The sequence below is a fragment of the Capra hircus genome, chromosome 5 (genome assembly GCF_001704415.2).
Source record: "Capra hircus breed San Clemente chromosome 5, ASM170441v1, whole genome shotgun sequence".
Taxonomy (NCBI): domain Eukaryota; kingdom Metazoa; phylum Chordata; class Mammalia; order Artiodactyla; family Bovidae; genus Capra; species Capra hircus.
In genome coordinates this window covers 10,630,070-10,644,734 of record NC_030812.1, presented here as the reverse complement: position 1 = coordinate 10,644,734, position 14,665 = coordinate 10,630,070, and the positions used below count along the sequence as shown (strand labels likewise).

At 37.8% G+C, this 14,665-nt stretch overlaps 1 protein-coding gene across 5 annotated transcripts in view; it reads left to right on the top strand.

Moving 5' to 3' along the window:
* The window catches only part of PPFIA2 (PTPRF interacting protein alpha 2), a 523,670-nt gene that overhangs the window by 486,857 nt on the left and 22,148 nt on the right, over nt 1-14,665 (top strand). For all 5 annotated transcript variants that reach the window (XM_005679766.3, XM_005679765.3, XM_013963702.2 and 2 more), the window contains 3 exons: nt 3,484-3,684; nt 13,145-13,207; nt 14,444-14,473. In XM_005679766.3, the coding sequence (XP_005679823.1) occupies nt 3,484-3,684; nt 13,145-13,207; nt 14,444-14,473 (294 nt within the window). The remainder of the gene's footprint in view (nt 1-3,483; nt 3,685-13,144; nt 13,208-14,443; nt 14,474-14,665) is intronic.

The following is a 14,665-nucleotide window of genomic DNA, read 5'->3' as shown; positions in this document are numbered from 1 at the left end:
ACTGCCCCTTCCATTCAGTTCTCTAATGTGGGCTGTTGGCAACTGCTAGGATATGCTGACGTCAAGATGAAGGGGAGTGTAGTCAGTCCACCATATCCATGGGTTCCCCGTCCATGGATTCAACCAAACACGTTCAACCTGAAACAAATCCGTGGATGATGAGCCCTGGATAGTCAGGCCCTACAGGGACTCTAGCATCTGCAGATTTTGGTCGGCAACGTCCTGGAGCCAACAGCCCAAGAACACCAAGAGACTGACTGTATGAACTTTTGTTGCTTGGCAGAGGCAACTAGAAACCATTGTTTTAAAAGGTTCAGGATTCTAAAATCGTCCACCTTCATTATTATATCAAATCCAGAGCTAGCGAATTAATCAATGAGGGACAACAAAACATTTAAGTTTAAAAAATTATCTTGCACAGATAAACATAAAAACACGCTTTGCATTTTCTCTTGGACTGAGTGAAAGAAGCCTGTGTCTTGCTTTATTCTTTCATATCAGTCAGGAAATTTTTTAGCTTCTTAGTGATCAGAGCTGTTCTTCCAAATATGTCTTTAAAATTGCTATATTTAAAAAATCAATTTGTAAGACAAAATGTTTAAGAAAGCCCGCTGCAAAACTGAGAGCAACTCATTGTGCAGTTTCTCTCCAGTGAAACGAGCTACAGTTTCACAGAGCTAGCTGCTGTTTTGGCAAGTGATGAACAGATCCTTTATTAAAAAAAAAAAAAATTTACTGACATTAAGGGCCTAGGAAATGACAGGCAGTGACGTTTCTAATTAAAACTATCCTGAGCACACAGAAATTGCTCCTAGTGTACTCCCTAAAGTGACTGAAATTATAAAATGGAATCAACATGATGAATGAGGTGGGTGATCCAATGAATGAGAGCTCTTAACTCTCACCTCCTTTAGTACCTCCTTGATTGCACAGTCCACTGAGTGATGGGTACAAATAAGTCTGATGCTTCACACACCATTTATAGACACCAAGAACTTTGTGAAAGTCTAATCAGGGATGGGGGCTTTCCAGGTAGCACTAGTGGTAAAGAACCTGCCTGCCAGGGCAGGAGGTGTTGAGTCGTGGGTTCCATCTCTGGGTCTGGAAGATCCCCTGGAGAAGGGCATGGCAACCCACTCCAGTATTCTTGCCTGGAGAATATCATGGACAGAGGAGCCCAGCAGGCTATAGTCCATAGGGTTGCACAGAGTCGGACATGACTGAAGCGACTTAGCGCACAGCACAATCAGAAATGACCTTGGTAACCAGGTATTGGCAACCATGTATTGGTAATGTTAACCAGTATGGAAGTCCAAATATCTTAGTATAGAGGAGGTGAAAAGAAGTGAAAATCATTCAGGTCCAGTGAAGGTATATTTAGATATTTAGTTATTTTGAACTTCAGTTTACAAACTATGAATTCAAATCCCATCTTTTCTCGTATATAATCGTATCTGTCAAGGCAAGGTCAATTCCTGTGCCCAACATGTAGGAGATGCTATCGTCAGTCATCCACTGCACCTGTCTCCTTTCTCATCTCAATCACAGCTCAGGCCACGTTGGATGAACGATTTGACTTTTTAATTCCTCTACAGAAGCAAGCAACCCCTTAACAGATAATTAAAAAAAAAAATTTTAAGATCAGTATTAGTTATTTATTATCATGTAGCAAATTATCCCAACACGTAGCATTTCTTTTCCTCATGACTTCTGTAGGTTAGGAATCTGGACATGGTTTCCCTACAGCCACTATCCAGAGTCTCTCACCAGACTGCAGGTAGAGTGTCAGCCCAGGGCCCCAGTCGTGTCAAGACTTGACTTGGGGGAAAGTCCAATTCTGAGCTGACTCCGTTCCTTGCTAGCTGTTGGCTGGAGACATCTGTTCCTTTCCATGTGAGCATCTCACAGGACTGCTCGCAGCTCGACAGCTGCCTTCCCCCAGAGCAAGAGCTCAGAGAATAGAGGCAGAGAGGGCCAGCTGGAATGAAGCCCGTCTGTTTGTAACCTAACCTGGACAATCATGTCCCATCACTTTTGCATGTGTGCTAAGTAACTTCAGTCATGTCTGACTCTGTGCGATCCTATGGACTGTAGCCTGCCAGGCTCCTCTGTCCATGGGATTCTCCAGGCAAGAATACTGGAGTGGGCTGCCATGCCCTCCTTTAAGGGATCGTCCCAGGGATTGAACCTGGATCTCTGGCACCCCTTGCATTGGCAGCTGGGTTCTTCACCACCAGCACCAGTCACTTTTATCACAGTCTTTTCATTACAGTAAGTCTCCAGGTCCAGCCCCAACTCAGAGGAAGAGGGGGATACAAGTGCAGGAATATCAGGAAGTGAGATTATTTGGAACCATCTTAGAAGCTGCCTAAAACAAAACCTTAGAAATAATAAAGCCAAATCCCTTCCATTTTACAAAGGAGGGAAATGGGGCTGAGGCACAGAGGACTTGTGCAACTCACCAATGGCAGGGAAGGCCCGGGCCTTCTGATTCTTCGTCTAGAGCTCTTCGCTATGTATTGCTGATTCACGGTTGTTCTTCTCTTGCTCCTTCGCTTGCTCTCCCTCTCCTTTCGCTCAGTCCGTTCACACCAACCAATGAAATACCCCTCGCCCAAAAACAGCGCTTTAGCTTTTAAAAAATTTAAACTCACCGGCATGTGCCCCACTTCTTAGCTAACGACGAGGGAGCGGGGAGAGGAATGGCAAGAATATTCCTTATTAAGCGTGTGTAATTCTGCTGCTACAACTCAGTGCATCCACCCTGGGCTTCAGATGTGTGCTGGGCATTACGCTGTGTTCATTGTACTACCAATTCAACTGTCTTTCCAGAGCCTCACAGCAAAGCTGAAAAATCAGAATCCATTTCTAGAGCATTATTTGTTTTGTAACTCTCTTTAATTAATGTTTTCCAGGTGCTTATACTGTTAGCCACTTCCATTAGCCCATCATTTCATTCTCCAAAAAGTATTTTCCTAGTTAGCATCTAATTGAGCACATACAAATTAGCACATAGCACAGGTAGGCAGGTTGGAAATGTCGCTTAGCCACATTAAAGCCTTTGATCAAAAGCACTCAGAATTCCAAAGGAGAATTATAAATTGAAGTCATTTATTAAACAAATGTGTTAATTGAGCCTTTACCAAATGCAGCTTGTAGCCATTCTTATCCTTAAACTCTAGAGGAGATATGGTGAGGTGCAGCTATTATATTTATCCCTCATAAATTCGTTGTTAAATTGCAGACCCTGAAGGCTACCTTTCCAATCTTTATTTCCATTACTGACTAACTGGTCCTTCGAATAAATTACTTAATGTCTTTGTGCCTCTCTCTCTTCTGGGGGAAATAAGAATAGCATCTCTTTCATGGGGTTGTGGTAATCAGTGAGTTTATACAGGTAAGGTAATTAGAATACGATCTAGCACACAGCACTAACGGTTAACTATGACTATAATCTGGGTACGTTTTTCCCCAATCCAACAGCTCTGGTTGGGAATGCCTGCTTGGTACGTGGCAGCCTGCAGAGCCAACGTGAAGAGCGGGGCCATTATGTCTGCTTTATCGGACACTGAGATCCAGAGAGAGATTGGAATCAGCAACCCTCTGCATCGCTTGAAGCTCCGATTAGCAATCCAGGAGATGGTTTCCCTAACCAGTCCTTCAGCTCCTCCGACATCCAGAACTGTGAGTCCCTTGTGCTCCTTCCCTCTCCCAGGGCTGGGCGGACAGCAGCCTCCCCAGGCCCACAGAGCAGAACTGTGGCAGCAAGCATGTCAATGTCAGCATGCATTATTCTCAGGAGATCTAGCTTGCTCTTCATTAACCTTGCTGCTACTTTTAATAGGTTTTCAATTGAAGAGCTGTGATTCCTATCAGACTTGAAGGCTGCAACCAAAATAGACTTTTGAGCTATCCTCTAAAGTTTAGATTTTTCTCCCAAGCAAGACCAAGAGTTTATTCTTTCATGAGATTTTTCCTTTTTAATGTAATCCAGCATCTCAAGAGATGAACTCTAGGCAGCAGTACTTTTTGAAGACGTAATGCTAAACTCACTACCTCTTAAGCAGTTTTCCATAAATGAAAGTACCTTGATATTCAGTGTTTTATAAATACCATGTGAATTACCTGCCCTCAAAACCTGTTTGCATTTTATTTATAAATCCCTATTTCTCTCATAGTTTTGTCCCTGTCTTAATATTAGAAAAGAACAAAATATTTAAAAAAGGAATGCCAGATGACAAATTCAAATACTGAGAGAAACTCGCAAATAACATCCATTCTTTCCTTAGTCCTTCTCCAAATTATATTATTATCTGATAAAGTATGTGATTTCTGATGTTAATTGGATTTTTCTGGTCCCATGTCTTATTAAAAAAAAAAAAAGGAAAAATGAGGTAAGTTCAAATAGTGGGCAAAAGATAGGAAAGCAAAATTATTTCAGTTTTCAGGCACACAGCTAACTTGAGTATAACTTTTTTTTATATGGTCTTAAACATCACCGTAAATTGGAGAATTTGCTTCATTTTTTAATATATATATTTTTATATTCCTTCCCAGTGTACTAGATTCCAGTGCTAGAAATACAAAGTCAAAATTTAAGTGTTTATCTTTCTTATATAATTCCATTTTAACTTTTTCCTAAGATATATCTAGGAGAAAATATATATTTTAACAAATTCATATATATGACTTATTGAAAGTGAAAGAGGGGAGTGAAAAAGTTGACTAAAAACTCAACATTCAGAAAACTAATATCATGGCATCTGGTCCCATCACTTCATGGCAAATAGATGGAGAAACAGTAGAAACAGTGACAGACTTTATTTTGGGGGGCTCCAAAGTCACTGCAGATGGTGACTGCAGCCATGAAATTAAAAGACGCTTACTCCTTGGAAGAAAAGTTATGACCAACCTAGACAGCATATTAAAAAGCAGACATCACTTTGCCAACAAAGGTCCGTCTAGTCAATGCTATGGTTTTGCCAGTAGTCATGTATGGATGTGAGAGTTGGACTATAAAGAAAGCTGAGCACCAAAGAATTGATGCTTTTGAACTATGGTGTTGGAGAAGACTCTTGCGAGTCCCTTGGACTGCAAGGAGATCCAACCAGGCTATCCTAAAGGAAGTCAGTCCTAAATATTCATTGGAAGGATTGATACTGAAGCTAATACTCCAATACTTTGGCCACCTGATGTGAAGAACTGACTCATCTGAAAAGACTCTCATGCTGGGAAAGATTGAAGGCAGGAGGAGAAGGGGACGACAGAGGATGAGATGGTTGGACGGCATCACCGACTCAATGGTCATGAGTTTGAGTAAGCTCCGGGAGTTGGTGATGGACAGGGAGGACTGGCGTGCTGCAGTCCATGGGGCTGCACAGAGTCAGACAAAACTGAGCAACAGAACTGAACTGATAGCATATTAAAATGTATATAAATTTATATACTATAGCTGAAGTACTCCTGAAGCTAAAAAAGTAATTCAGAATATATTTAAAATAAAAGCTGAGAAGGCCATTAAAATAGTTATTATAAAAAGAATTCAGATCTGATGATGAGTTTCCTGAGTAACTTCCAACTGAGAGAGAAATATCATGACAGGTTTATGTTAACATTCTCCTCCCAAGAGCAAATTTCAACAAAAATATTTAAAATTTCTAATCTTGCAAAAGCAACAGAAGTCCCAACTTAAAGATGAAAGTTCAGTTGAGTTCAGTTCAGTCGCTCAGTCGTGTCCGACTCTGCGAACCCATGAATTGCAGCACGCCAGGCCTCCCTGTCCATCACCATCTCCCGTAGAATATAATTTATTTATGTTTAGCATCCTATTTCTTAAAGGAAAATTGAATAATTAAGCACTATTTTTCTAAAAATGTCTAAGCAAACTGAAGGAGCTTAAATCACAAGCTGTTAAAGGTGAGAGCATACTCAGTTGTTCAAAGATCAGTCAAATGTGAAGAGAGCTTGTGAGACCCTTCTTCATCTATTCTCAGTTCACCTCAAAGGCTTTATTTCCTCAGATCAGGATCCCAGGAACACAGAACAAATTTCTGTTTCCTAAACTTTTATGATTTGGGTTGATCATTCGCTTTTTCAGTTGTTCTCTCTGCCTGGAACATCCTTTCCACTCCAGGGTCACTGTCCTCCAGTGATGACCCCTGAATGTCCTTCCTCTAAAAAGTTTTCACCAAACTCCAGAGTCTGGGTTTGCTTCCCTTCTTGAGTCATCGCTCTGTATACTTATAGGAAACTACTACATAAGTTTCTCCCCTTGATTCAGCCCACACTAGAGCAAGTGTATTATCAGGTTTTCCATAGTCCCTGGGCCTTAACTCAGTGCCTGGCAAATGGTAAATAGTTAATAACTATGCACCTTAAAATGATGATTCTATAAGTCATACTACCCACCGCTACACAGGATATGAAGTATGTATGTCCTGATTACGGAGAGGGCAATCATGCTAAAAAAAGGGACACACAGAAGCAGAATGCTCTGGCATTCCAGTGAGGGAAAAGGCACTTCCGATTACGGCTCAAAGAGAAATTAACCTTTGAAAGACAGGTAATATATTGCTAATTATTAAAATCATTAATATTTTCACTATTAACTTTTTGATAGAGACCTTTCATTCTACTTTCTCATTTTATAAAAATATTTTCACATAATACATTATTTTGTAATTTTAAAACTCAGTAGTATGACATGAATATTTCCCCCATTTTATTAATATTAAATATGTAATTGTAGAATCATTGTTAATTGCTGCATACCTCCTTTATTTAACCAACCCCCTAACGTTGGACATTTTGCTTATTTAGCAATTTTCATTGTATTTACAATAATATAGTGAGTATGAATGTAGTTATGTTATTACATTAACTATGGTTATTTCCATAGTGATATTTGTATATAGGGCATTTATATTTTTATTACTTTTGAACCTTAACTGCCAGATTGTATTGTGTAGTCTTTTCTCTCCCTTTGTCAAAATTAATGACTACATTGCTTAAGTTTACATTTTAAAAGTTACTAGTAAAGTTAAAATGTTTTCATATACTTATTTATTTTAGCATTTAAATGAATTTCCTATTCATAGCTTTTTTCATTTCTCTGTCAGATTATAGGAATATTCTTTTTTTTTTTCTGCTAATGTGTAAAAGCTCTTTAGTCACAGAAGACATATGCCCTTAGCTAAATACTGATACAAGTTACACAAGAGAGAAGTTGTCTCTATTTGCTTTAAAAATAATCTACTGAGTGCTTTTTGTAAATACATCTTTAACTCTATCTACATGAAAGTATTTACTTATTTTTAATATATTTCAAATATGATTTGCTTTGCAAAAAAAATTACATGTGAATTTTTAGTAATTAATCCACTACATAAAGTGAAGATGAAAACATTTTAAAGTCATCACCTAAAATTATATACTAGGATTCACTCTTTGAAATTTTAAAAGGAGCTGACTCTTTTTTTTTAAAGAAATGTTATCATGTCTTCTGGAACACTGCCAACAGTGCTGATCATACAAGAGATTCTGTGTGTTCAGGTTTGGGTTCCTGAGAAAGGTACCTTATCCATTCACTCAAGTTCTTAAGAGAAAAAAACAAGATACTTAGATTAAAAAAAGAAAAAAAGAAACTGAACAGAACTCTGCCTCCTTTTCTGTTTAGATGAAATGGACTAATAGAAAAATCTAATGTTTTCATTCACTATTATTATTTACATTTATTATTTCTCTGGGCCAGCCCTAATCTTCCAGCGTTCTTTTTCCTAAGCTATTACTATAGTTACTATAGAAGGCCTCCTATGTAACAGAATAGAGATGGAGATATCAGATAATTGAAATATTTGGTTTAAGAGGTATATCATAAAGAATACATAAATTCTTTAAATATTTCATCTTAAGTAAAAATATGTAAATATTCAGGCACTTGCAAATTTAGATGAAACCCTAGGACTTTTCTTTTAGTATAATTCCAGTGCCTGGAGTTTCACATTATGTTTATTTGATAGCTTCATCCTTTAAACATTTTCAACATTTTTAGTTTGAGTTTCTTTTTAAAGTGATAACTAAGATACTCGAAAAGCTATGTGAGTGTAGAATCCTGGAAATTTACAAATTCTTTCCTAGACTTTGCTGAAGTTGTATTTCTCATTGATATTCTCATTGTATTTCTCATTGAAGTTGTATTTTTAATTGTGTTTTAATATTTGCCCTTATCTAGTCTTTCCAAATAATTCAGCTTAGTGTTCAGACATGAGCCAAGTTTATTTAATTTTTGGCTCTATATAATATTTACTTATATTGCCTGATTTTTAAAAAAATGCTGTGAAAGTAAAAAGGTTTGGGAACAAAAACCAATGATCTTTGTAAACATATAATTTAGCAATTTTGAACAGACATGGAAGGCATAAGATAAGTTTCAACACAATGTAAACTAAAGATTTACTTGGGTAGAGATTGTTTAATGAGAATTCTAGGAAAATTGTAGTAACAGCCAACATCAATGGAGAACCAAGGTCAGGCCCTGGTCTAAGTGTTCTACATGCAGTAACTGATTTGAGTCTGAGGACGATATGAGATGGGTACTTTCATGAAACCTATTTCACAAATGGGAGCAATTGACGAACAGAGGGGGGAAGTGACCTGTCCTAAGGTCACACCCCAGGTGGTTTTGCCCCATAGTCTGTGCTCCTAACAAGTATACTTTCCTGCTTCCTGCATCTACCAGTTTTCCTTCTTTTCCACATTCTTTCAGTCTACTTTGGTTCCCCTCTACATAATTATTAACCTCCTAAGCCTCAACATTTAAGTAAATAAGGTGAAATACAGTTGTGTTAAACTAGTCTTATTATAATGAGAAATATTTTTCCTTTTATGGTAGAGAAACATCAAGTCAGATTAGGGAGAAGTGTGGATATAGGCCATTTTAAATGTGGAAAGTAGATTTCAAATTAATTTACTTTGAAATTCAGTTATAAAGTAAAAAAATGCTTCAAAATGATGTAAGTCATTACAGAAGTGACAGCTAGATAAGGTTCAGGGTAGTTCTGAGGTCTGGCTGCTTGATTTACTTTGTATTTCTGACAGCAAGAGAATTATTTTCCCCCAAAATTAGTTTTCATAAGTTATCCCTTAAACTCATTTTAATATTTATTTTTATATCATAAATCTCTCCTGAATGATTTAATTAGGGAAGTGCTTTAATTCTTAACCTCCTTTAGGATTTTTCCTTCTAGATTTCAATGGATAATACTAGCTGCATATTCTACTGCATCTGGGCTAAGGTCAGGCTAGCAAGGCACCTCCAACGAAACAGAATGACGGTCTCACTGTCAGTGCCAACCTTGCACGTGCACGATCCTGAGAGTGAGTGCTTCCTTAAATGGAGCCCCCTTGACTCCTCACCTGCCTCATCCTAGTCCCACCCCTGGATCAGAATATATTGCATCATAATTTAAAATTATTAGTATCTTTTATAGTATGAGTGAAGAAAGCTGAGTGCCGAAGAATTGATGCTTTTGAACTGTGGTTGTTTGGAGAAGACTCTTAGACTACAAGGAGATCCAACCAGTCCATTCTGAAGGAGATCAGTCCTGGGTGTTATTTGGAAGGACTGATGCTAAAGCTGAAACTACAATACTTTGGCCACCTCATGCGAAGAGTTGACTCATTGGAAAAGACTTTTATGCTTGGAGGGATTGGGGGCAGGAGGAGAAGGGGACGACAGAGGATGAGATGGCTGGATGGCATCACCAACTCGACAGACATGAGTTTGGGTGAACTCTGGGAGTTGGTGATGGACAGGGAGGCCTGGTGTGCTGTGATTCATGGGATCACAAAGAGGCGGACATGACTGAGCAACTGAACTGAACTGAACTGATGTAGTTTTACCCTACTTAACAGATGTAGAATCTAGAGAAGCTTAGGAAATGTCCTAGTTACTGAGAAGTGGCACTGCTAGAACTCAAACCTCTTGATTCTAATTTAGTAAATGTCTAGATAACTAAAATTTTAGAAACCATTTTCTAGGCTCAAATGGTATTTGCCATACACACGCAAAAAATCATTTACTGGTTTGCATTCTCCAGTTCATTTATCAGGGGTTGCAGCATGGACTACCAACGCAGTGAGTAAATGATTTTCAGTGGCTCTCAGAAAGCCACAGCCAAATGATATGATGCTTGTCCGTTATGCTTTTCCAGGCCACTTTTTGCAGTCTTTATCCCTGGACTCAAGGCACCAGTGTCCTTTGCTTCTTGAAGCATCCCAACTCTAGCTTTTCTCTAAGATGTGCTCTCTGCTGAAATGCTCAGGCTCTAAAGCACCCTTTTTATGACTCACCCAGACAAAAGCTCCATCCTTGAAACTGGTGATAAAAAGAAACAAATCCAAATAATTGACTTACTATCCGTTCAGTTGAGTTCAGTTCAGCTGCTCAGTCGTGTCCAACTCTTTGCAACCCCATGAATTGCAGCACGCCAGGCCTCCCTGTCCATCACCAACTCCCGGAGTTCACTCAGACTCACGTCCATCAAGTCCGTGATGCCATCCAGCTATCCCATCCTCTGTCGTCCCCTTCTCCTCCTGCCCCAAATCCCTCCCAGCATCAGAGTCTTTTCCAATGAATCAACTCTTCACATGAGGTGGCCAAAGTACTGGAGTTTCAGCTTTAGCATCATTCCTTCCAAAGAAATCCCAGGGCTGATCTCCTTCAGAATGGACTGGTTGGATCTCCTTGCAGTCCAAGGGACTCTCAAGAGTCTTCTCCAACACCACAGTTCAAAAGCATCAATTCTTCGGCTACTACCCGTAGGCTTGCTTATAAAATAAACTTGAAAACCTCAACTAATGCCTAAGTGGTTGGGTCGTATAGGAGTCATTTTTTGAGTTACTTTTCAAGATTCTAGAGCAGGCAGTGCTCCTCACAAGTAAAACTGCAGAGCACAAGTGAACAGCCAACTTACAACTTCGGGAAGTTTGCCAACCATACTTTAGAAAATTGTCCTGGATATATACTCATTTTGCTTGCAAGGATACAGATGAAGTCATAGCTCCTTGAATCCTACTCACTCCAGAATATGGTGATAGACTGGCAGATACAGACTTTAAATAACCTGTGAAAGAGATTAGGTGAAGTGAAGTGAGAGTCACTCAGTCATGTCCAACTCTGTGACCCCATGGACTATACAGTCCATGGAATTCTCCAGGCCAGAATCTGGAATTGGTAGCCATTCCCTTCTCCAGAGGATCTTCCCAACCAAGGGGTTGACCCCAGGTCTCCCTCACTGCAGGTGGATTCTTTACTAGCTGAGCCACAAGGAAAGAGAGTGTACATGTCTGCATTTCAGTATGAAATAATACTGGTCAAGTTTCTTACAGAAGGAGGGCAGTCTTCATTTCGTGGATTCACAATCAAGGTGGAATCTATAGACATCATTGTAAAACAGTCTGGCTTAAGTGAATTTCCTCTCAAGTAACCATCATTGTAGTTCGTGATGAAGAGACAGCATAGCTGTTCAGGCAAAGCAGTGTTACCAGTGAGTATAAAGGGAACGCGACAGATGAGTGTAAAACTCTTTTTAGCATAGTACACTCCTCAAAAAGGCAGGGAGAGCAGTTTCTGCCAAGTGACTTAATAATCATATATTCATATGCAACTTTCTGTTTATAATGAGTACCATGTTTAGAAGCTGGGGATAGAGGTAGGGGCTTTTAATGACATGGACGGCTGCTGTATTCCAAGTATATTTTACAGTTGTGCAGTTTTAGCTTTTAAGAAAAAAATTCATTTATACTCAGAATTCCAAAATGGTAGGAAAATGAGAATTCTATATGTATAAATGACACTTAGCCTCTGAGATCCTTATGCCTATATGATTTACTTAGAATAATGAATATTTACTGTTTCATTGCTCAACCATGAGTAATTCTCTTATACATGAGATTTACCATATTTTGAATTATACTCATCAATTTAGTTTATATGCAGTTTTTTAAAAAATTATATTAAATTGCATCATCTATAATAGAAGCTAAGTTAACATGGCACTGTATCGGTAGAAAAGGCCAGAGAAAATTATGGTAATAACTTATATTGTGGTGTCAATTTTGCTACCTCAAATTCTTTAAAACGAGACCCCCTTCCAAAATAAGTAACAAGTAATACATAGGATATAAATGTCACTGTAACTATAGAATTGATGTATTTGGACAATGTTGAAATGTTCATAATGATATCCCAGTTAAACGGTGGAGTTTGATGGGAAGTGGTTCCCAGTGATCTGTATGTTACTAAATGGACTTTGGTTTAGAAATTGTATGTAAGTCGGTGTATAAAAGGAATATCATGGGTTGTTTTTATTAAAAGGAAAATGAGACTTCATAATAGAATAGTGCCTGCTAGAGGGGAACTTCCCTTTTACAATATTTTCTTCTCTATAACAGTGTAGGATACTGCTAAAAAACCAGGTAACCCAAGTTTTGTGACTTCTGACAATATTTACTGAAAAAAAAAAAAAACCTTTTATTACATCCAAAATAGCATTTCTTTTTTTTTTAAGAATATAGGAAAACAACATATTTACTGAACTGTGAAAGGAAGAGGTCATTTGGGAAAAACTGATATCGATTTCCAGACAGGTTATGATAGTACTTTCAGCTTTGAATTGACAACCAATTTTCTCTTTCCAAGGACATTGAGGAGTCAAAACTCTGGGAAGGAAATATTGGTAATAACATGACAAAACACATGTGTCTTTGTTTACTGAAGAAAAAATATTCTTCTACAAATCAAATTTATTCAGTATTCCATGATTACAAAAAGATGGATCCAATAGCCACATACCTTTGAAATGCAAATTTTGATTAAGCCTTTTTCCTGATTAATAATTACAGAAGTATCATTCTCAATCTATCCCATCTGAGCTTCACAGCATGCCTCTCTCTATTTAATCTTTTGGAGTAGAAGCAAAAGGGAGCTGTGAGGAGCCAGCAATGCTGTCTCTCGCACATGCTGTAGGCGCAAGAGCACGGTGGTGTTACTGTGGTTCCCTTAACTGACAGTGCCGCTGCCTTTCTTCCTTACCGCTGCTTCCGCCCACGGACCCCACTGCTCCCCTCTGGGCCTCCTCACTAGCCTTCAGGCAACGTTTGGGTGACCCATGAAGAAATGGAGAATCTTGCAGCTCCAGCAAAAACGGTTAGTCTTTACAGCTTTGTTGAACATGCAAAAACCCTATTTGGCTGCTATTTAGATGGAAAAGCTATTTTGTTTATACCGTAGGATCAGAGTAATGGGTATGTTTACACAGGGACATGCAATGATTATGGTCTAATTTCACTGCACTTAGACATTTTTAAATAAAGCCATACTAGATTGTCATAATGTGGTTAATATAAGAGTTGGTGACATGCAAACAAGTAATCAAGAATTTAATAATATTTATCTATTTCACAACATTGGAAATGTGTTATAGCAAATATCACTTAAAACTCAGCATATTCCCAGGTAATGCATGTTACCAAACCCAATTAAATTTGTAACAGAATGTATAGATTGAATATCCTTTTTAAATGCAATCATTTAGCTTCCTGTACTTTCCCAATCTCAGATACAGAGCTTCACCCCCATCACCCCCATGAAAAGTGTTCATTTTTAAAAATTATTAAAAGTACATGCCTAAAGAAATTCATGGTGACTCATAATTGTCAGCTTTTAAAAAGACAGTGTCATGCATAGTCATTTCTCATTTGAAGCGGCAAAGTTGGGCATGCCATGCATTTTATTATGAGCAACTTATTTTTAATTTAATGTCCTTTTCATTGTATTCATTTGAAATTGATTATTTAGCTTATGATGAATAAAAATGCCAATGTTGTTTACTAATTACACTTTTACTTTAGCTTGTTATACTTGGTCTTTTCTTATTGAGTTTTGTTTGTTGCTGCTTGTTGTTGAGACCCATTTCATTACCACAAAGCTTAGTTGGAAGGATGCAGTTCCTTTGTCCACTCCAGTAATTTACTTTGCACAGGATTTCTCCATCATATGTATATATACACATTTGTGCATTGTATATTTGTATGTATATAATAAAAAAATTTTATTATAACTTATTATGAAAAATCTCACAGTTTTAAGAATCAAAAAGGTTTGGAATGACCAGATCAAATGTATCATGAAAATTCCATATGTCACATGTGTGCATTTAATTAGCCTAAATTAGAAATTACATAGGTACCCTCGTAGTCACCCTTGAACTCCTCAGTTGATTGCTGTGGATCTCAGTAAGGATTGTGTATTTATTTGCCTGTGTCCTAGTCAACAGTTTAATAGCAAAACAATTTTACTTCTACTGGAAAAAAATTTACTGTATCAATTTGAGATTAATTTATATTTATCTGCTTTATTAATCATTTCCTGCTGCTAACACAGAAAGAATCTGAGGAAGGAAGCTGGGCCCAGGTAGGAAATTCATATGCTTTAAAACAGTATCATTTAGTAGGCTTTGAATATATAAAGTAAGAAAACTGTATGTCATAGTATATTATAAATCTTCATTTAGTTTAAGATTAGTTTAATCGTGTATTCAACTTTATTATGTTTAATACTATATAGGTCTTTTTAAATCACCATATTTTACAATCAAGAAGATGA